Source organism: Periplaneta americana, chromosome 10 (assembly GCF_040183065.1).
Source record: "Periplaneta americana isolate PAMFEO1 chromosome 10, P.americana_PAMFEO1_priV1, whole genome shotgun sequence".
Classification (NCBI taxonomy): Eukaryota; Metazoa; Arthropoda; class Insecta; order Blattodea; family Blattidae; genus Periplaneta; species Periplaneta americana.
This window is the reverse complement of record NC_091126.1, coordinates 32,156,396-32,179,363: the sequence shown is the minus strand read 5'-3', so window position 1 is coordinate 32,179,363 and position 22,968 is coordinate 32,156,396. Positions and strand designations below refer to the sequence as shown.

General features: G+C 36.0%; 2 protein-coding genes across 7 annotated transcripts in view; both read left to right on the top strand.

Annotated features, from left to right (window-relative positions):
- The first annotated feature begins 1,703 nt into the window (after positions 1 to 1,703).
- On the top strand, positions 1,704 to 13,582 carry LOC138707551 (zinc finger protein 100-like). Of its 2 annotated transcripts, XM_069837104.1 has the most exons (4): positions 1,704 to 1,936; positions 5,173 to 5,274; positions 6,881 to 7,005; positions 9,572 to 13,582. In XM_069837104.1, exons 2-4 carry the CDS (start codon positions 5,266 to 5,268, stop codon positions 10,368 to 10,370), a joined length of 933 nt encoding a protein of 310 aa, XP_069693205.1. In that variant the 5' UTR covers positions 1,704 to 1,936; positions 5,173 to 5,265; the 3' UTR covers positions 10,371 to 13,582. The 2 variants fall into 2 exon arrangements, with proteins under 2 accessions (XP_069693205.1, XP_069693204.1); XM_069837103.1 differs by lacking the exon at positions 5,173 to 5,274.
- Positions 13,583 to 16,032: 2,450 nt separating this feature from the next.
- Positions 16,033 to 22,968, top strand: part of LOC138707549 (zinc finger protein 70-like) — a 32,302-nt gene continuing 25,366 nt past the window's right edge. The window contains exons 1-2 of one of the 5 annotated variants that reach the window (XM_069837100.1): positions 16,034 to 16,422; positions 16,532 to 16,584. Coding sequence is in view for 1 of the 5 variants with exons in the window: in XM_069837098.1 (XP_069693199.1) it covers positions 16,369 to 16,422 (54 nt within the window). In the remaining 4 variants the exon portion in view is untranslated. Of the gene's footprint in view, positions 16,423 to 16,525; positions 16,585 to 16,684; positions 17,020 to 19,256; positions 19,383 to 22,968 lie in introns of those variants that run through there. The other 4 variants (XM_069837101.1, XM_069837098.1, XM_069837099.1 and 1 more) reach the window with 4 other exon arrangements.

The window sequence follows — 22,968 nt, the reverse complement described above, 5'->3', positions numbered from 1 at the left end:
AGAAGAACTAATGTGTGCTAATACAAATTTTCTTAAAAGGTTTGAGAGATGTTTGGCAGCACAAGGACATCATTTTCAACATCATCAATGACAAAAGGTGTTTATTATAATTTTAATTTGCATGAACAATCTATGTGCTTGACTGACCTCAATTGTTCGGATTATCCTGGTGTAATGAGTCAAACCTGATGATGAAACCTGTATGTAGTTACAAAACATTGAAAATGTCAAGTTCAGGGACACAATGGATTACCCAAAAGCCAAATTCCACACTGAATCAACTTTAAGAATTGTATTCCAAAACTGGGATATTTTTCTTTCAATTCACCCAAGGTCTTAAAAGATCTTAATGCTACACAAAATTCAAACTCAGATGCATTTTGTTTAATGTCCTTTGTCAACCACTCATTTTCTCTCTTCCTTTCTTTATCTTTCCTCAGGACCTAACCTTATGTCCTTACAATTAGGCAAGAAAATAGAAACAGCCCTAGGAACAAGTTTAGGATGTTGCATGTTATAACAGCAATTCAATTTTTTTCCATTCTTAAAAGAAAATAGAGTGATTCGGATTAGGCTATGTCTGCAGCATTTTAGTGCATCTCACAAACCTGCAAATTTATAGAATATACGTTTATTTTTGTACCTAACATCCCAGTTTTCGGCACTGGACTCTGGATTCATTTTGCTGGTATTACCACCTTCATTTCATTCAGACACTAGATAACCTTAACAGTTAATAAAACGTCGTAAAATAACCAATTAAAGAACACCCCAGTAAATATATTCTCAAAGAAAATATCACTTTATGCTACCAGGTTTTACTGCAATTTATTTTCATTCTATATCAGTGTTCTTAGAATCACCACTTCTTTGTGGCTGTAGATATTACTCCTGTAAATAGCAATTTGCAAAAACTGCACAGCATACTAACGTTTTCACAAAATTTGGCCACAACATAATCATTTTTCAACAAAAGTAGTTTACAATGAATCCCAAGCAAAGCATTGACCTTTCTCACGACAATATTGTTTACATCGATAGTCTCTGGTAACAAGCAAACATTCTCATGGGGACAGATAAAAAATTCAATTTTTTTCTTCCACCAATAACGTCAAAACAAGTGCTTCTACAAATTTTGGCCACTCGACCGCAATTACGAGGCCGTCTAGAAAGTAATTTTCCCTGGGGCCGTTTACAGAAAGAAAACATAATTTCATGGAAATATTTATTGGAACAGATACAGAAATTGTTGCGCTATTTTTCAACATGTGCCCTACCAGAATTGGAACATTTGTCATACCATGGAATCAACAAAGAGGTGTGGACGGCTGTCACACACTGGTTCCGATCCCAGGTGGCAGACTTCTACGACACAGGGATACAAAAGTTGATCACATGGTATGACAATATCTCAATTCTGGTGGGGAATATGTTGAAAAATTGCGCAACAATTGCTGTATCTGTTTCAATATTTCTTTCACTGAAATTGTTTTCTTTCTGTAAACGGCCACAGGGAAAATCACTTTCTGGACGGTCTCGTAATTGCGGTCGAGTGACCAAAATTTATATAAGCACTTATTTTACATTATTAACATGGTAGAAGAAAAAACTTAACTTTTTTATCTGCCTCCATGAGAATGTTTACTTGTATGACTGAGTATCTAGGTGGTGTTGCTTCACTGTTGCTTAGATTCAATCACAAAATATTGTACGTGCAAGGTGATAGAAACATTCTTTGCACATTTGGTTTTTGTGCTTATATTTTGTGCAGAATGTGAAATTCTTATGAATTATATGTTCATAAATAAAAAACTTCCAATTTGCTTTCCTAAATAAAATGGATGAAGTGTTGGTGCCATTAATAATTAAGGAAGAACCGAATTCAGATAGCGAGGTTGATCCATTATCGACAAACGTAAATTCGCACAATGTAAAGGTGAGTTTTGTTGATTTAAATATATTTTGGACTGCAGTTCATTATGTACTGACGTAATGTTTAAATTTTTTAATCATATTTTATTTTCGTGATTGAGAAGAATTTTTGGCCAATCTTGGATATCGCCCCACACCACACAAGGTTAGTGGTTTAGTTGCAGGAATTATTTAAGTAATATATGATGTAGAAGAATTGTGTAGTGTGGGGAAAACCGAAGTTTCACCGAAATTTCCTGGATTGGAATTTGTGATGTATTATATCAACTTTGACTCTAAGCCGATAAAATTACATAGGCCTACATGTAATCTTACATACTCCAAAAATGATTTAGCATCAAACTTAAAACAGTTCTTAGAAAAAAAAAGCAGTAAATCATGTATACAAAGCCCAGTCAAGAAGACGTGTTATAAATTAGAATACTCTATTATAGGCTCAAAATTGGCTGAACTATGAAGTTCTAAATTTATGTTCTGAAAATTTTACTAAATTAACTTAACTTGTTCTTTCCGTATAGTCTTCAAATCCTAATTCAGATGTTATTATGGGTTATTGCTTCAGACCCATATAAAACGTATAAATAAAGTTCTACTGTAGGCCTACATACAAATCCGAATTCTATACATACAGGCAGAGCTCAGTTTAGTTAAACCAATTCTGTAGTGTTTGGTCAGAACATAACTCCAAAAAGTCGCCCTCGGTAGCGTAGTTGGTATAGTGCTGGCCTTCTATGCTCGAGGTTGCGGGTTCGATCCAGGCCGAGGTCGATGGCATTTAAGTGTGTTTAAATGCAACAGGCCCATGTCAGTAGATATACTGACATGTAAAAGAACTCCTGTTTGACAAAATTCCGGCACACCGGCGACGCTGATAATAATCTCTGCAATTGCTAGCGTCGTTAAATAAACCAGAATTCTTTTTAACTCCAAAAATGGCGATTTCCTGCTTACAAGTTATAGAAAAGCATGAGCATGTGCACATAATTAAACACTTCCCTAATCTGTGTTATTTTCATTCACATTTGTATGTACAGTATAATTCTGATTTTTAAAGGAAAAGTGAAAATAAATATGCTTGTATCTCAAAACAATTTTTTTTGGAGTTATGTTCCGACCACACCACAGAATTTACAAAAAGAACTAAGAAAATTAATGCTTATAGATTCTTTGACATCAGTTCCGTTTCATCTTACAATGAAGGAAAACTGAGCAGCCTACTGTTATGAATTTGTACTTTTGTCGTGAGTGGTATTGAGTATGTGATGCCTCTGAACAATTTGACTTTTCATTGCAAGTAACTAAAAAGATATTAACCAGCAGAGTTGTTCTTGGTGGCCTGTGGATCTGAGGTTCGCGAATTTAAACTCGTCCAAGGTTGATATGTTTAAAGGGCGATAAAATCCGAAGCATGGTGTGCACCAGGAGATATGTAAAACCGAGAATCCCTTTTCGAATATTTAGGGTACCGGTACGTGAAATTAACTATAGAAGGTCTCAGGCAAACTATTGCCGCATTTCTGGTCTTTTTACTGCTGCTGCTGTTATTACTACTACTACTGCTACTGCTGCTGCTGCTGCCACTGCCACTACTACTACTGATAATAATAATAATAATAATAATAATAATAATAATAATAATACACCACTACTACTATTACTACTAATAAAGTATTACTACTGCTACTACTGTGAGACCCAGCTGATGTTCCCAGTGCTTCTGTCACCTGACCACTGGGTATGTCCCCTGATACTGCTGCTTGCATCTGCAAACCCATGGTGCTTCGCTTACATATTATGTTATATGAATAACATTTGGTGCTCACCATCCCCACAGTAGCTGCTGGAAGTGTTGTTCATCTTTTGTGATGCATAATTCACATCACATTATTAACAGAATCTGTTTCATCACACCTATTCACTAAATTTCTGCAGTACTTGATGCAGGTTGGCAGCCTGAGCACTCCACGTGTTAGCTCTACCAGTTTGGTCTTGAAAAGTAGCAGTAAAGGCACGTAGTGTGTCATAAGTACAGTATATTTTCTTAGATTGTCTTGTGTTTCGCATTGGTTATATTTTCATTGAGTGAATGTACACTTCTGAAAACGTACATACAGAAATGTGTGGTAGAACAAGGAAAATTGTATACGTAAATTTCCTGACTGCTCAGTTCTGGGTAGAAAAACAATATTGAAGTTAGTGAATAGATTAATGGAAAAAGGTTTTGTGAATGATATGATGTGAATTGTGTATCATACAAGATGGGCAACATTTTCAACATATACTGTGGGGATGATGAGTGACTAATGCTGTTAATGTACTACTACTACTACTACTACTACTACTACTACTACTACGGCATCACAGCACAAAGTCGAGCCTTAGCCTCCTCAATTTTCTTCCTCCAACTGTCCCTGTCCTGTGCTAATCTCCTCCAGGCAGTTGTTCCGAGAAATTCACTGCCGATGTTTCAACCAATTCCGAGGCTTCAATTGAGGCTTCTCAACAAGTAGTTTTTTACAGTTGTGGGGGTGTCAGCCCCACGAACCAACCCCCAACCTGGAGGACCAGGTCTCTGTATTTATGGCCCCCAAAGACAGGGTGACCCAGCTGTACCCCCAGGCTCTGGGTGCTCATTTGATCGCCTTTTACGATCTGTATGAGCTCACAGTGGAACTATTCTCTTTCCTGGTCACCACACGGGAAGTTGTTAATGTAACATAACACGTAATTTTTATGCCAATGAGTTTTGAATGCATGCAGGGGCAGTACTCAGGGGACCTGCTTATTCAGAATACTTCAGGGAGACTTTCCTTCATTTATGTAAGACGCAAACTTCTTTGGGCCTTCACGAACTATAATAAAAATGTTAAAATGTGAAATGGTCCCATAATACCAATACCAAATTAGGATTAATTTTACGTACAACATAATATAAACTTTAAGTTGTATTAATTAATGTTTTTCTTTTTACATTGAACGTGACTCATTATCCTAACTTTCTGTCAATTTTAACATGAATAAATTAATTACATGTAGGGAATTGAATAAATTTGCACTTTGGACACCAATATGGATTTGAATTGAATTTTTGACATGTGAAAGAAATGGTTGGTAACTTTAATTTGAAGCATACTCATTCAGTTATAAGTTTCGTTAACGGATTGTAAATTTATGACATGGGCATCCAAGCTTTCTTTTCCTTTCAAAGTAAGCCATGCTAGTGATTTTTATCTCTCTCAGTAATAGATCATCCTCGACTGGTTTTGAACTTGTGAACCTTGGATCCAATGGCAGACATAGTAACAATTAGACCATGGAAGAGAACAAGTTGACATGTTCAGTGTAAGTATTGAATACTCTTATTTGACCTCAGTAAACTTTATTAAATACATTTTAGCCATTTGCATTAAGTTTTATTTCAATTTTGGTAAAAACACTACTGAATTTCACAGCTATACTACCACATGGAGTCCACACCTGTGGAGTAACGGTCAGTGCGTCTGGCCGCGAAGCCAGGTGGCCCGGGTTCGAATCCCGGTTGGGGCAAGTTACCTGGTTGAGGTTTTTTCCGGGAGTTTCCCTCAACCCAATACGAGCAAATACTGGGTAACTTTCGGTGCTGGACCCCGGACTCATTTCACCGGCATTATCACCTTCATCTCATTCAGACGCTAAATAACCTAGATGTTGATACAGCGTCGTAAAATAACCCACTAAAAAAAATAAAATAAAACTACCACATGGTACTTGCTTTTGTGATCAAAAGCAATACATTTTCAGTCCGTCCTTCATTTCTTGTATCGCTGAACAGAGCAATAGAACCCAACATCCTCTGCTAGAAAATCATCACAATATTTTCATCATGATTGCATTGTTAGGAAAATCACATACTATTGAAATTTTGAGTAGTATTATTCTCAAATGAAATTTAAGACCAGTTTTATCACACCCGATACAAAAAATAGCTGAAGAAAGCATGTTCTTCAGATTCTGTTAGTTTCTTGGAAATCCGATATAAACTATGGCATATACTTATCGTCCATTATTAAACTAAGAAATGTGTTGTGTATAGTGTGACCAGCGAATAGGGATTATAAAGAATGGACACTTCGCGTCGGTACCTTTGATGTAGCCGGACCGATTTCAATGACCTTCAAGCCAGCTAGAGCGTCAGATTCTGCTTTCTCCCTAGAGTTGGCGCTGACATCACACCAGCTAGCAGTCGACACAGTGGAAATATAACACATATAATTAATACATCTAGGTACATTATGTACTCAAATAAAATAAATTGGGTCCATAAAATAATAAATCCTTCATTAACTGTAATGTCTAGACTCTAGAGTTCCTTTATAATGAGAGTTCAGACGTTGACCCCAACAACAATTAAAATATGTAATGATTTGATAGCGCTGAAAATGGAAAAACAAAACTCTTACGAGATGTAAAACCATATACCTATATTAAATTATATACAAATATTAAACGAATTCGATACTTAATTTTATAATGTATTATATTATTTTATAATATAATTTATGATATCTGAAATATAACATATTATTATTACAACTAGTTTGTCACTGAGAAATAAGGGAAAGCTGTTAACTTGAATTTATTTGAAGCAAAGCGTTACTGGATTATGCAATAAGGTAGGCGATGTTTGGATCCTGTGCCTTAATTCTATTCTCAATTATTCTCAGCATATGCTCGATTACACTACCTCTAGCGCTTGAAAGTGGAACTAGCCGCTGGCGCACAGAGAAACAAAACACAGGAAAATTCGCTCAATGTCCATTTTTTATAATGCCTATTCACTGGTGTGACTGTGAAACAGTGGAGTGATACCTATTCTCTTGGCCACAGAAATGATAGGAAAATATTATCCATCTATTATTTCTTTCATCTAGTTAAGATAAATTGTGTTTGTCTTATTTTACGACTCTAGAAAGAAGATGAAAGGGAATACAGATCGTTTGCAGATATTGACGATTCTTTGGATATTCAGATTAATGGCTTCGGTATAAAAGAAGAGATCTCAATTGATGAACATGAAGTTGGAATGCAAAACATGTGAGTACTGCAGTTGAAGTACAGTGGGTGATAATTATGTTTGTGATTGATACTGAGTGAGCGAATTCACATGTGTTTCATGACCCAGGAGTGACAAGGGGGTCATGACTTGTTGCTGGGCAAGATAAAACCGAGCCTCCACATTTATGTGAGTTCGTCCACACAGTGTAAATCATAACCTTATTTCTCACCCAGTGCAATACAATTTAGTTTGAGTATGTCAATTTAACTTTCAAGTTGCTAAAAATTTCTTTAACAAGAAAGTTTATGACCATTAGTGTAAAGATTCAGCATTTAATAGTATGTGACCTCTCCTTGTTTGTTGGAGAGAAGATATGTTTAACATTGTTTTGAGAAAATGAAACTTATTGCAATCGCTTGCCCAGTTTTGAAGTGGAAAGTTATTTTTCTTGTAATAAGAAGAAATAGGACTTCATTTTTATAAAGGATAGTTTCTAATTTTGCTATTGATACCATCTTTGTGTTTGACACTAAGCATTTCGTCATCTGTTCTTGCCAATTTATTATTAAAAGTATTACGTTCTCAAGTCCTATTCCTGTAGTTTTTCTTCGCATTCCTTGTCTTTTTGCGTCACGTTTTATGTGTTTTTCACATTAAAAGTCAAATTTTTATTTGCATACCCCTGCTTTACTTGAAATCACTCAGGCTAAGTTTGACTATCCTGACTTTTTTAATGGTACCAGTAATACATTTTGTAAAACCTCAGGTTTTGTTTTATTTTTTAAATTTTGTCTCTTTTTTGTTGAAACCATTCTATATCACCAACTTTTTTTTTCATCAGTATTATTTTTCATCTTCTAAATAATTTGGAAATCTCTTTAAGAACCAGGCCTTAAATGAACCAACATTTTGTCATAAAAATCGGAAGTTGATTAGATCAAATTACCATTTGATCTCAAAACTGTTTTTGTAAACTTTATACAGCAAACTATGTCTGCCTCCTTTTTCATGTCATCATTTTCAGAAGTATCCTGACAAATTGAATTTTAATATGTGGTTTTGAGCCATGCAAGTATTGTCTAAGTAAAATATCTGTCTTTTGTGACCAAAATAGAATTTCATGCGTTGTGTGTAGTAATTTTATTCTACCACCATATCATTACTCTCTATTAAGAATTACCGGTGGTGTCCATTATTCGTCTTTTTTTATCTCAGACCTCAACTTCGCAGTATTCTGTAAAGAGACCAATTTCACACTATTAAATTTCGGTTTCAATAAATATAGCTTAATTTTTCGTAGGATTCCAAATTAACCTGTAGAAGTTGGATACAGTCCATTATACAACGTCCTTGTCTTAAGTATTTTAATTGTTGGGGTTCAGGAATATTTTAAATGTGATACTAATATCACATAAAATAGCTTCTGATTTTTTTGGTCTCAAGTCATGTGTGATACATAGCTTTACTTATCCCACAAGCCTCTAATGAAGTTCTACTGATTCAGAAAAAAAAAACAGTAAGAATTGTCACAGAAGTACCAAGCACATCGCATTGTAAACAACTATTTATACAGGAGTCCATCTTAACAGTTGTTAATGAATATATTCTGGAACTCCTTCTGTACATAAAGAAAATACTTTGTGGCTTCACCAGTGGGATGGATAAACAGGAGTATAATGCTCGTAATAAAGAAAAACTAGTTCTAGTTTTTCTTTATTACGAATATTATACTTCCTTATTCTAATACCACATTGCAGACTATCGAAAGTGGTCAAGTGTTCAAGGTCAAACCATTTCCCATTTGAAAGATTTTATAGACATTACTCTACATTCCAATTGAGAAATATTTTGGTCCTTGTAATTCAAGAAATTTTAAGGACTTGAGTACTTACAAGAAGTATCAGAGAGGATATTGAATTTAGAGGACATTTATTCATTTAATCTTTCCGTTTTTATAGCTAGCTGCACACAACGAATAGTAATTTGAAGTGTCCAAAAGTTTGAAGATCAAAATGTTATATATATGATGTCATGAAGGAGAAGAACGTTACACTACCACTTAGCGTAAAAACATCAATAAAGAATTAAAAATTGTTTCATTGGTATTTTATTATCAAATATATTGCTGCACACATTACATCATATTACAATTATTTTCGTATTGTTATTATATTACGCAAATTTTACAAACTTAATCAGAATAAAACTTTTCAGGAGCAAGTAACTGTTTTTTTTATTGTTAAGAGAGATCTGTATTTTTGGAAAATGCATTAGCTGGGATGAAGGAATGATTTTACGCATGCGTAAAGTCTTCCCTTTCTGTCGTCACTCTCTTTCATTCACGTGTGTGTGCACATGTGAAGTATTACAACGTATTTAAAAACTGCCTTTTAAGTTAACTTGTTCTTATTAACACAAAATAAACTAAGATTAAAATAATAGAATTGCATCTGAAACAATTCCAGTAGAAACTTATGATTTGTGTACAGATTTTCGTTCATATTTTCACTCTCAAAACTTAATGTAAATTTCTTCTTGTACACGTTTACTCATTTCTTAATACCTTATCCTATTAATCTTATAAGTTTTTATCTCACTTCGCAGCTCTGACGACAGCATTAGTCATCAAGAAGTGACAACCGATAACTCCAGACTCAGCCTCGACAGATTTTCTGGAAAACATGTTCATGTCCGAAAGCGTTTTTCTCATATCTGTGATGAATGTGGAAAAGGCTTCATCACGCCCAGCAAGTTGAAGAGACACTCACTCGTACACACAGGAGAGAAGCCGCATATGTGCGAATTATGTATGGGGAGATTCAAAAGTATGGATCATTTAAAAAGACATTCAATTATCCACAGTGAGGAGAAAGCGTATGATTGTAATGAGTGCAATAAGCGGTTTACTCGCCTGGATCGCTTAAAAGCACATTCATTGATACATTTCGGCAATAAACCTTACGCATGTAATGAATGTGGTAAAAGTTTCATAAATAGAAGCACGTTAAGGAGACACACGTTAATACACACAGGAGAGAAACCGCTTATGTGTAATATGTGCAGTAAAAGATTCAGTCATCGAACTGCCCTTGAAAGACATAAATTCACCCACACGGGAGAAAAACCGTATGTTTGTAAGGTATGTGGTGTTGGATTTGTTCGGCTAGACTACTTGAAAATACATACAGCGTCACACAGTGGAGAAAAGTCGTATGTATGCAAAATATGTTCCAAAGGATTCACGTCTTGTGGTGTGTTGAACAAACATACTCTAATCCACACTGGTGTAAAATCTTACAAGTGTTCACAGTGCAGTAAAGGATTTTTCCAGAAATTTAATTTGGTTCGTCACCTACAATCTCATACAGGTCAAAGTCAAAAACCGAAAAAGCTGTTTGATTAGGTACAAGTTTTAATAACTTTTTTTTTTTTTTTTTTTTTTGCTACTGGTATCGTATTTTCGGCGTTAGTGTAACTGCAAGTCTAGTGAATCTAGGTTCAATTCCTGTCAGGATTTTGAAAACTTCTCGGTTCAAAGCGACTGGGTATGTATTTGTGTTTGTCTTGTGCTCTCTTAAACTGTGACCTTTCGTCATGCTGACCACATAACCAAAGAGTCTTACTCCGTGAATGTCTTGGTGTTGGTTTAACTTTTAGAGGATTGAGGACAATAGGCTTTTACTGATGCTGTTTCGTCACGTCTTACAGGTTGTATTTCATCATCATAGATTTTGAAACTGCATTTCAAATTTTTTTTTTTTTTTCAGTTTAAAAGTTTGATTATCGGGTTGTAAAAAATGTAATGTTATTATCCTGTAAATGGCGTTCAGCCATATAACAAGATGGACTGAAAAAAATTAACGGAAAGAAAACTGTGAGTATAACATTGAAAAAAGGGAGAATGTTAGGTTTCTGTCTACTGATTTCTTCACATAAATGCGCATCTATCTCAGTCACGAGAGCTTTGATTACCTCGGAGTCACTCGACATAGCATGGAACAGCCACCGTCATGGCTCAGTCAGTTAAGACGCTTGCCTGCCGCTCTGAAGTTGCGTTCAGGCGCGGGTTCGATCCCCGCTTGGGCTGAGTACCTGGTTGAGTTTTTTCCGAGGTTTTCCCCAACCGTAATGTGAATGCAAGGTAATCTACGGCGAATCCTCGGCCTCATCTCGCCAAATATCTTCTCGCTATTACCAATCTCATCGACGCTAAATAACCTAGTAGTTGATACAGCATCGTTAAATAACCAACTAAAATAAATAGCAGGGAACCGTCTGTATGATTTATGTCAACGAAATAATGGCACTGAGTATAATAACTTTAAATAGAATTAAGCATCTCAGATAACTGTTACTGGTATTATCACTGAAGCTTTTCGATATAAAAATATACTCTGGTCTAGCATACAGATTGAAATTCACTTGGAAAATTGTCAGAAGGAAAAATCTTGCAACTTTCCATGCAAATTGCTGATATGCATTTCATTTATGAAAGAGCAGAAGAAAATGGAAGGAAAGTTGCAAGGTTCATTCAGTCACAATATTATTTACGATGCCAAATAGCTTATATCATGTTTATGAGAAATCACCAATGGTTGCAGGAACAGATTGCATGTAACCAAACTTCAAAAGGATGGCCTTGAGTTCGATTTTATCTGGTTACACTGACTGACATGTCTAGGCTTGTAACTATCAAACAGAACATTTTCGGACATAGGTTCCTATATGAAAGTTGTTCATAATTGTCTCCTCTATCACCCTTTATTACTTTCATCGTAATTACTGGTGCTTTTCTTTGTTCTTTTTTTTTATTTTTCCATGTTTTTGAGAATAGTTACTATTCTTTTATGTTTTAGTACCTTTTTTTTAGTAGGTTGTTTATGATGCTTTATCAACAGCTTAGGTTATTTAGCGTCTGAATGAGATGAAGGTGATAATGCCGGTGAAATGAGTCCGGGGTCCAACACCGAAATTTACCCAGCATTTGCTCATATTGGTTTGAGGGAAAACCCCGGAAAAAAACCTCAACCAGGTAACTTGCCCCGACCGGGAATCGAACCCGGGCCACCTGGTTTCGCGGCTAGACGCGCTAACCGTTACTCCACAGGTGTGGACTTTTAGTACCTGTACAGTATTTTTTTTTTTCACCTCGCTACACATCAATACAAATTCTGAATATGTTAGAGATTACCAGCATTTAATGTTAGAAGATCCACTTGTTTATGGTGATTTTTATGGAAGTACTTTTCTAGGCGTTGACGATATTCCATTGAAGTTTATCTTTTTCATACTTCACACTTCTGTGAATTTCTTTTTAAAATTATGGTTTATTTAACGATGCTCGCAACCACAGAGGTCATATTAGCATTGCTGGTGTGCCAGAATTTTGTCCCACAGGAATTCTTTTATATGCCAGTAATTCTACTGACATGAGCCTGTCGCATTTAAACACCTGGGCCGGGATCGAACCCGCAACTTCGAGCATAGAAGGCCAGTACTATACTACGCTACCAAGACCAACTCACACTTCTATAACTTTATACTATACAGTTGGGCCTTGACTACATATTATATTGGTTGCATTCTTGATCAGTCATTGAGATTGTGGGGTTCTGTGCAGTAAAAAATGAAGCACATGTACGCTTAGAATTATTTTCGCGGAACATGGTACTCTTCTGCAATTGAACTGCTGTAACACATTTTGTAATTTCTCCCCCTTTAAAATCTGCTCAGGGTGTCTACTGATAATGAAAGTGACTACTTTAAGCACTTGGTAACGAAAAGTAACGAATTTAAAAGAATCGAATGGTTGTGGATAATGAAATTACGCATATTGTTCTGCTGCACTTATTATGCTTGGCATCACTTCCTCAGCTATGATGGTCAGTAATCCGTGGTTATATATGTGAGTCTAATATGTTCTAGAAGGAGAGAAGTTGGGTGCGCATGGATTTAATTGAAGATCAGAGAACTTAAGAAACAAGTCTGATGGCATGTTGTAAAATGATAGAAATGTGATTAATGTTTTTTCATCGTGCTTATGAGTCATTAATTATAAAATTTTAGTTTCACATTTTCGGTAGACAACCTGCAGCTACAGCTGTGTTACAGCATAAATAGATAATATTTCTATTTCGTTTCAGAATACCTAACAATTCTAACGCATGCTGCCCTTAAAGGAACTTCGGGTACTAGGGAATATTCTGGCACTACTGAATAACGATGTTTCTTCTCTGTCAAGTGTCACAACACAGGAAAAATTACAGAAATGATAATATGATCTCTCTGACACTACAATGCCAGTTTAAATAATTATATTTTGCTAGTGGCAACATGTTTATTAGCAACTGTCTGTTTTTTGTTTTCCAAAAGTTTTGAAAGCAAGTTTTATTTAGTATATGATATTGAGTGCACGTGATATTAAATTTAATGAAATATGATTTGCAATAGCTAATAATAATAATAATAATAATAATAATAATAATATATTATTATCTCTGTGGTTTTACTTAAGTTTATGTCTCTCTCTACCATTATATTGTATAAATATGAAATACGAGAAAAAAAGTAAAATTGAGCACAAAATATGGTAAATAAAATGACGAGTCTAAACGAGCACGAATATTATTCTATTATTTTATCCTTCATTATCCCACAAAACATACCTAACTCATTAGCTCACAGTAAAGAGTACTGTAGGCTGTGTGCGCTTCCGAGTGAAAATTTAAACAATTCCAGGTTTGCTTCCTGCGAATCTTTTTCTACTCGAGCATAGTTCGCTCGTCAAAATGGTTTAGAGTTCTCCTTGCTCGAAGGACACTCCCTTGAGTGCGGGACCTTCAAACAAATGCAAGCGAATAAAAACGTTTGCATTGGATTACACTAATGAACACCCATTAGTGTATAAGAAGAGGTACTGTAAGGTTCATTAACGCCGCAGACAAATTCTCGAGTGTTATTTCGCTTGTTTCTCGCTTACAGACCTCAAGTGGATATGTGGCATGTGACCTGGTATGAAATTCTAAAATTATGGTCACCTTAATGTAACCCAATAGAAAATAAGAAAATGTAACTTCCTTGAAACAATTAATACACACTTCTACCTAATAGTTTCATTGTTGAAAACATATTCGTACCTTCTTGTTACATTACTCAAACATGATCACCTGCCCATCTGCATGCTTTTCACAGGTTTATACACGTAGAATTCTATGTTTATAAAGAGCTACTAGCCTGCATATATTTCAATGTGAACTTGTGCATTCAAATGTTCATATCAGAATATATTAAATGGCAGAAAGTGTATTTTGAAAGTGAAAGGTAGAAATGTCTGATAACAGAGAATATATTAGTTTGAAAATCATACAAAAAATAAAAGTACGTAAGAGTGAATATTCACTAGATGACTGCACGAATGTTATGGATTCAATCAAAGGACGAATAGTTGAGTGAACATTTACTCTCCTGAACAGCATGGCCTGCTCTCTACACTGAATATAAAAAAAGACAGCTCCAGGTGTCATAAGGTATGCTGTAGCATGTGAAAACGTCATTTGAGAAAACATCCAATTCAGAATCTAATTATAAACAAGACAAACATAGAAGGGAAAGGCCACTGGCGTGGCTCAGTCGGTTAAGGCGCTTGCCTGCCGGTCTGAAGTTGCGTTCGGGCGTGGGTTCGATCCCTGCTTGGGCTGATTACCTGGTTGGGTTTTTTCCGAGGTTTTCCCCAACCTTAATGTGAATGCGAGGTAATCTATGGCGAATCCTCGGTCTCATCTCACCAAATATCATCTCGCTATCACCAATCTCATCGATGCTAAATAGCCTCGTAGTTGATACAGCGTCGTTAAATAACCAACTAAAATTAAAAAAAAAAATGGAAGGGCAAAAAGTATACAGAGGTAAATGGAATAATTAAAGTCAAATTGAACACAAAATATAGTACCGGTAAATGCAAGAAATGTTGATAAAAGAAAATTATTCCCCAAAGAATATAGGACATCGCTAATTACATTTCAAATATCTTGCAAAACAGAAGATGCCAAAGACATATGAGACATGTGACATAGTAGAATCTTCCAGAGAAGAGATCAAGTTGATATGTCAGAATCTTCTTGGCAACAGTGGTGTCAAATGTGGTAGGTGTGAATAACTGCTCTTGAAAGAATGATGATAAGAGAAACATATTGTACTTCAAGTGCAAGAAACGATATGTGGTATACTACTGCTCGTTGGCCTGAGTGGCATAGTCTGTATAGTGCTGGCCTTCTGTGCCCGAGGTTGCGGTTCGATCCTGGCCCAGGTCGATGGCACTTAAGTGTGCTTAGATGCGACAGGCTCATGTCAGTAGATTTACTGGCATGTAAAAGAACTCCTGCGGGACAAAATTCTGGCACACCGGCAACGCTGATATAACGTCTGCAGTTGCGAGCATTGTTAAATAAACAAATATTAAAACGACAATTATCTGAATTGTTATTAAGATCAAACAATTATTTCATCCTACACCTTCTGTAATTTTTGGAAAGAGTTATTAATTTGTTGCTTCATTAGTGACATATGAGAGGAAACTCCCTGGTCACTTCACAATCCAGCTGTAACTAATCTTAAACTCATCCAGAGACATCCCCACTATACTGGGGACTTCACCAACTAAAGAGGCAAGTATCTAGAGAACAGACACTGCCATTGTCTTAGTTCTCACTCAGGTATGAGCAGACTGCAGCAGCATCTTCTCTCACATATATATATATATATATATATATATATATATATATATATATATATATATATCCCAGAACTTGTGGCTGAACCAACAATGTAATGGAATGTCAAGTAAAGGTTAGCATGTCTGACTGTGAACGAGGGGCCAAGGTTCAAATTCTAGTTGTGACAAGTTCCCTGAGTCAGATATCAAAATTCAAATTTGTATGGATTCAGACATAGGTTATCGAAAGTTTCTTAATTGATATGTTATGTGATAATGGAAAAGTGTGCCATTTTGTTATTTTATATCATGATAGAATATTTATTTTAGGCCTACTAAGATATTAAAGTATATTGCTTCTATCAATAGTAGGGCCACCCGTGCGTGTGTGTGCTCGCGCGCATGTGTGTGTATTTAAACTCCATTCTTGAATTCTTGATATTGTAAAATGTTCACTGGCCTAATTTTAGGGAAAAGAAGGATAGAGAGGCCATTTTGAGTGCGGAGATTCACCTACAAAAAACATACAATTGTCCAATCTGTATGTACACATAAATGAGTGTGACGTAGTCGACATCTATTGGTATTGAGTACTGTGCGATACATATAAGTTGATCAAATTGTAGAAGTGCTTACAAGGTCAAGAAGGTCACCAAGGTAGTGTGCAGAATAACCATGCAGTTATTCAACAATGATAATAATGGGTATCACTATGCCGTGCGAATATCAGAATACCAAAATAAAGGTATTTTGTACATTCATTCCATAGTAAACCATACGTAATTCTTTTTAGCCAGTCACTGCTTGTTGTATTCTGAATGCTTATATTGCTAATGTATATGTTTTTTTTCCAGGATATTTTATAATTACAAGATTAAAATATTGTTGGAAATAGACATTTTTCAAGGTATTCTGCATAGTTACACCATTGTAATTCAATTTATCAGTATACATAGGATGACTATTAGAAATTTGCCCGTGCATCCAGCAATTTTTTCATATTCTCACTAGTAAAATGTTGCGTAATTATATTGCAAAGTGGTACAATGTTGCTGTTTATATCGAAAACAGTGGTTAAAACACAATACCTTTTGCTCAGTAGCACTGCACCAACAATGGACTACTTCTTGGAGGTTGAAACATAACCTTAATGTCCGTCCGTGCAGGAGGTTATAAGTTACCATACCATTCATTTTATTAAATATCTTAAACAGATAGGCCTACATAATTTCATATAATAGATGTGGTCCAAAATCTGATATGTCCACAAGCTATTTACAAAGAATTCATTGTTTACTTTTTATTATCTACATATCATTTAGAATATTTCGTACAAGGACTGGTGAGTGTAAACATATTACTGAAAAAGTATACTTACAAAGTAAATTTAAACAATGCAATTTTATTCAATAATATGTGTTATTAACCCCTTACCGCATTCTGGGACAGATATGGCACATACCGGTTTTATATTCATATAATTTATAATATAAGCATATAATATTTCAAACTGCATACTGGGACAGATATGGCACACGGTCAAGAATTGGATTTGACCATATGTGACATCAGTTGAAAAAGAAAGAACTACTTAAGTTATTTGAATATTAAACCGGTGTGTACAAGACTGTCCAATGCGGAAAGGGGTAGAGGGGAAGGGTGCAACCCATGTTCTGGAGTTTATCCCTTGAAAGTGTTGTGTGGAGAAAATTAACATGGGTCCATACAATGCTGGCAAATCATAGAGTTTAGTGTAAACTCCTTTATTTCCTGCTTATGATATTGATTTGGCAATGCACTAACTTGTGAACATTATTTTACTCATTTCCAACATCACTTTTGTGAGAAAACGTGGTAGGCAAGTAAATTTAGGAATTTACACATATGTGGCTTGTGTAATTTTAACTCTTTGCTCTGAATGTAATTGGTTTCATGATTAATATCATTCCTGAGTACTCGTGAATTCTTTACATTCAGACTTGTTTCTGCTTCAAATAAGCTTACAATATGGATGTAAGTTAGCGAATTAGGTACCTAATTGGTACCCAAATTACAATTCAAGTAAAATTTTGTAATTAATAAAGTAAATGCCAGGTTTTCATTAAATGTTAATTATCAGTGAATACCGGTAATAATTACCAAGAAGCATTGGTTTCATCATATATGTTGATATTGAACATCTCTGTGTTGACCATTGTAGCCTGTTCTTTAACTCATTACCAGGGCCTACTCTATTGACCCTGAAGAGCACAAATTACTGATGTGCAGCATTCTCATTTTGTTACATATGTTGATTATTTATAATGGATGTGTTACCACTATTAGCGTATTTTTATGCCTGATTTATTCTGTGTTCTCCTTAAAAAATGGGTAGTATATAGTAGTATAGTCTATATAAAACAACCGAAATAAATATAATTATATGACAGGAAATGTGATGGGGGAGGGGGGAAGTAAGAACAATTTAAGAAACAACGTTTCTGGTTCCTTGGAATAATTTTAACAACATGTCTAAAGTATGACAATTTTACTACAACAATTGATATGGGACATCAGTTTGCTTCCTGTAGATGATATTTGCTTCATCCTTTGCCAATGTCTGTTCGATTTTGCCTATGCCCTCACTCAATCCAAAGTGTACTCTCTAAGTGCCTCATGTTGTGTATATGGACATTATGCCTTCACACTTAATTCTATGACACTACAGTAATGAATCAGTAAACTAATGGCTAGATGTCAGTAATTCCTCGTAACATTTTTACTTCATGCTGTCTTATTCTGGCCAAAGACGTTATATAGCATCATCTCAACTTAGCCTACTTCATATGGGACTATATAATCATATTTAGTAATAATAACTAGCAAAATTGTTTAACATTTTGTATATAATACCCTAACTTAGACTAGGTTTTGGACAAGGAAGGACAATACTTCGAAACTAGTCAGCCAGGTAATTTCTAAAAAGTTAACACAGTAAAGAAGTTGTAAAGTTAATCAAGTGGATATAAAAGTGTATACAGAACAATGAAGTATTATTGTGAGTTGAGTCTTATAACACAAAATGTTTAGTTCGATGGCATTGGTTGTCAGTTATTCATTTTCTTTCCTTATCTTTCTTGATATTCATTGATCTTGAAACTTCTACTTCATTTCACCATTAATTTGTTTTCATAGTGTCAAGCATCAAAGAGAATTCAGCAAATGACATGCAGTAGTGTGTATGGGCATAATATTGAATGCTGGTATTGTTTAATGTTTTTTCTGATGGTGAGTGGGTGAAACGAGCATTGAGCGACTTCCGCCGATTTTGGAATAGACACCGACACACTTGAACTGCCAACATAGAAGACAAAAATTCACACTCAATCGCTTTCACCTTCATCTTGACGGGATAATAAAAGTCTAAACTAACCTAACCTAAGTGCGTCGGTGTCTATTCCAAAATTGGCGGAAGTCGCTCAACACTCGTTTAACCGGTGAGTGCATGATACAACAATAATCATGATTCTCAGTATTCACACAACAGATTTCGTCCCTGTTATGTGTTTTTAATACCATTAACATTGTTTCACACTATAGGACTATACCAGAGGTCAAGCCAGTGGCATAACCAGGAATTTAAGATTGGATGTGGGGACAATTTTGGAAACATCACATAGCAAGTTTCTCATTAACTTACATCTAACATATTTTTTTAAACAGTAGGTAATTATTGTTGAACACTATACAATTTAAAACCAGTTTAGACTTACCAGATGATGTTATGAAACAAAATACATTCTCCGTCATTGCAGAGTGAATCAATAGACACTGATCCTAAATAAATGACTTAATAATTGTAGTTATTGCTTTCAGAATGCTAGTTTCGTAGTTTCTTTAAAAACATTGGTCAATTTAAGCAGAAATATAAAGAATTCGTTATTATACATTTTTGTCATTGTCGGTAGAAACAGCCAAAAATATTTATACATCTTGATTACACAACTTTTAACACTGTATCACTTCAGAATATGTATGGTAAGACTTTCCTGTGTTAAATTTCAACATGCCTCGTTTACATGTTTCGACCTGTTTATGGGTCATCTTCAGAACTGGTCGCTGTTGGTCTTGGCGCCACTTGTTCTGTTTCCTGTGAGGGTGTGTTCCTGTGGTATAGTGTAGAGTCAAAGAGTGTGTGTGTTTTGAAGTTGAGTTGTGTGTTGAGAATTTCGTTGGGGTGTGTTTTTGTGTGTCTGTATATTTCATATTGTTCTAGTGTGTTTAGTGAAGATGACCCATAAATAGGTCGAAACATGTAAACGAGGTATGTTGAAATTTGACACGGGAAAGTCTTACCATACATATTCCGAAAAAATATTTCCCTTTTTGTCACATTTGCATTGTCAATAGTGGATTTTTTCTCCGTGCTTTAAATGTAGGCTAATTTAAATTTTAATATATTTCTTGAAGAATGGGGGAGCTTCAGTCAGGTGAGCCTCCTCCTGCCTACACCACTGGGTCGAACCACACTGACTTTGTCAATGGTCCTCTCACACCTGTGTGTCGTGCTGCAGCACATTCGATAGAGGCTGCAAAATGATACTCCATGGCATGATATGATGCAGTGCGTTCGGTATTCATCAGGAAAAATAATTTTCGATGGCGCATCAGAGTCTGATTTTGTCTGGTAGATACTCGGGTTTTTCCGTTTAGGGGCTTTATTGTTGAAATAACAGTCTGCTCTCTTTATATACATATACTGAATTCTTTTGTGCAAAAGAATATTAAAAGTACCTATTGAAAATGAAACCAATTGAGTAAGGTTTAATACGTATTTTATTTGATGAGAAATACATGTAAAATACTTCCAGGTAATTTACTTGCCCAACCCTGGTGCCTAGCGGTAATGCTCAGGTCTGGCACAAACAAGTGTCAATTGCTCGTCCATTTACTGGTGAAGTGAAAGAAACTAAGGGCCGTATTCATAGACATTTTTAGCGCAGGCTTCCGGTGGATGATCAGCGTTTTTCGTATTCATAAACCAGTGTTAGCGATAGGATATGATTTGAATTCTGTACTAGTAACCAGTGGATAGCCGGGGCTAGCTTAGTACGCTCGTAGCGTGTGCTGCGAAATGTCTATGAATAGCACCCTTAGATATTAGACCTGTTGATCTCAGGAGTATGTGCATATAACTTGTTTACACTAGGTACTCAGGTCGACATACTGTCAAAATCAAATACTCAAAATATTGTCAGTGAAGATTGCTGCATTCGTTCTTGGTGGACATGAGCGTGGATTCCCACTTATTTCCTATGAATTTTAACTGTAGCATGAGCACTGCGTGAGCAGAGCTTCAGTATCCCTATAATGTGAATCAACCTTCATTGTGTCGACTGCTTGCTACCATAATTCTAATATTAGTTTGTCACATTACGCTTCACTCTGATTGAGGTTCTGGCTGATATGTACAGTCTTAGAAAAAAGTTTTGTCACACAGATACTTTACAAGTCCCAGAAAGGAGGCAGTGCGCATGATCAGACATACAACGAAACAAAACTAATTTTATTGCCTCAACTTGTGAATCAGGTCACTTGTCCTCCGACCATGTGCACTGCCTCCTTTCTGGGACTTATGAAGTATCTGTGCGACAAAACTTTTTTCTAAGACTGTACATCTATTATCAGGCAGTACCTCACACTTGACGATATGTGTCAGAGGAAGAACAATTGTTTGTATGCATCTGAAGTCTGGTCCCATGCCGTGGCATCGCGGTCTAAGGCATCCTGCCGAGGTCTCGCGTTACGGAATGCGCGCTGGTTCGATTCCTCATGGGGGAAGAAATTTTCTCATGAAATTTCGGCCAGTGTATGGGACCGGTGCCCACCCAGCATCGTGATGCACTTGGGGAGCTATGATAGGTAGCGAAATCCGGTTGCGAATGCCAGCTATAACGGCTGGGGGGATTATCGTGCTAACCACACGATACCTCCATTCTGGTTGGATGATCGTCCACCTCTGCTTCGACATGTGGGCGTGAGGCCAGCAGCCAGCTGGTCAGTCTAGGCCCTTCACGGGCTGTAGCGCCATGGATTATTTATCTGAAGTCTGACTAGTGTAATATGTAGCTAGTCAGCGATGTATGCAATGGAGGGGGAAAGAAACTGGCCACCCTACCGCATTATCTCCTGGCCTAGTTGCCTCATAAGTGGTGCCTTCTTGGTATCACTTGTGAGGTTCAGACCTGTCTTCGGACAGTTGACTAAACAAGAACAAAACATTACGCTTGTTTTGTTGTAGCATCAGAAAACATATTTCGGTTAGGTCTCTATTTGAACTATTTGAACATCCCTGTAAGTCGGAAAACCCGTTACATTTGGCATTCTCATGAAACTGGACAAATTCCTGTAAGTTTTTTACATGACCAACATTCTTCTGTCTTGTACTCCTCTTTATTCAAAATGATGGAGAGACCATATAATATTCTTAGCCTGGACATGGCCTTCAATTTGTCTCTCTTGCTCTTTATTTTGACTGATGCTTGGAGTTTAGTGGCATTTTGAGTTTTTAATGGATCATTTGCACAGTGAAGTGATAGTGTTTCATCTTGTATGTATCTGTTGAGGTTCTGGCTGATATGTACGTCTATTATCAGGCAGTACATCTTACTTGACGTTGTGTGTCAGAGGAAGAACAATATTGCTTGTATGCATCTGAAGTCTGACTAGTGTAATATGTAGCTACTCAGTGATATATGCAATGGAGCGGGAAAGAAACTGTAAACTCTTTGAACGTCCCTCTGCATTCCTGCAACTATAGGCCTAAGCTCATTGAACTTTCCCTTCTTTCTTAAGCCGCATACACATCTAGCAAACGAACAATGAATCGTTCGATACCTAGTGATCCTTTGCTTGTTGGTACAACAAAGGAAGTTTGCATTCCCCGTGGATGGGATTTGCTGAAATTCGACAGAAGTTCTGAAACTGAACTGATACAATTTGACGTAAATCATTAATAGTAGTCTTTATTGAACACAAATGTATACAACTTTCAGCCATTTTCTTTTTATTTATTCTGGAGGCCTGGCTTGGGACCTTGCAGAGTGAGGGTGACTGTGTTCTCTGACCATTTGCTGTTGATTCATATGTTGCTCCGAAGAGCTTCGTCATTTGCTCATTTTTCGTTCACTACGTGTGTACACATTTTTACAGTATTGTTTTTCTCATTCTTTGTAGTATGTCCAACAGTTACTCTTGAAGCTCTGAAAGTGATGATTAAGTTTTATTATCTTTAACAATTCGAGTGCTGGTA

Coding starts and splice junctions, on each gene's coding strand:
- LOC138707551 (XM_069837103.1), top strand. CDS start 1,838: ATGGATGAAGTGTTGGTGCCATTAATAATTAAGGAAGAACCGAATTCA. Junction 1,937..6,880: donor TAAATTCGCACAATGTAAAG/GTGAGTTTTGTT, acceptor TTACGACTCTAG/AAAGAAGATGAAAGGGAATA. Junction 7,006..9,571: donor GAAGTTGGAATGCAAAACAT/GTGAGTACTGCA, acceptor CTCACTTCGCAG/CTCTGACGACAGCATTAGTC.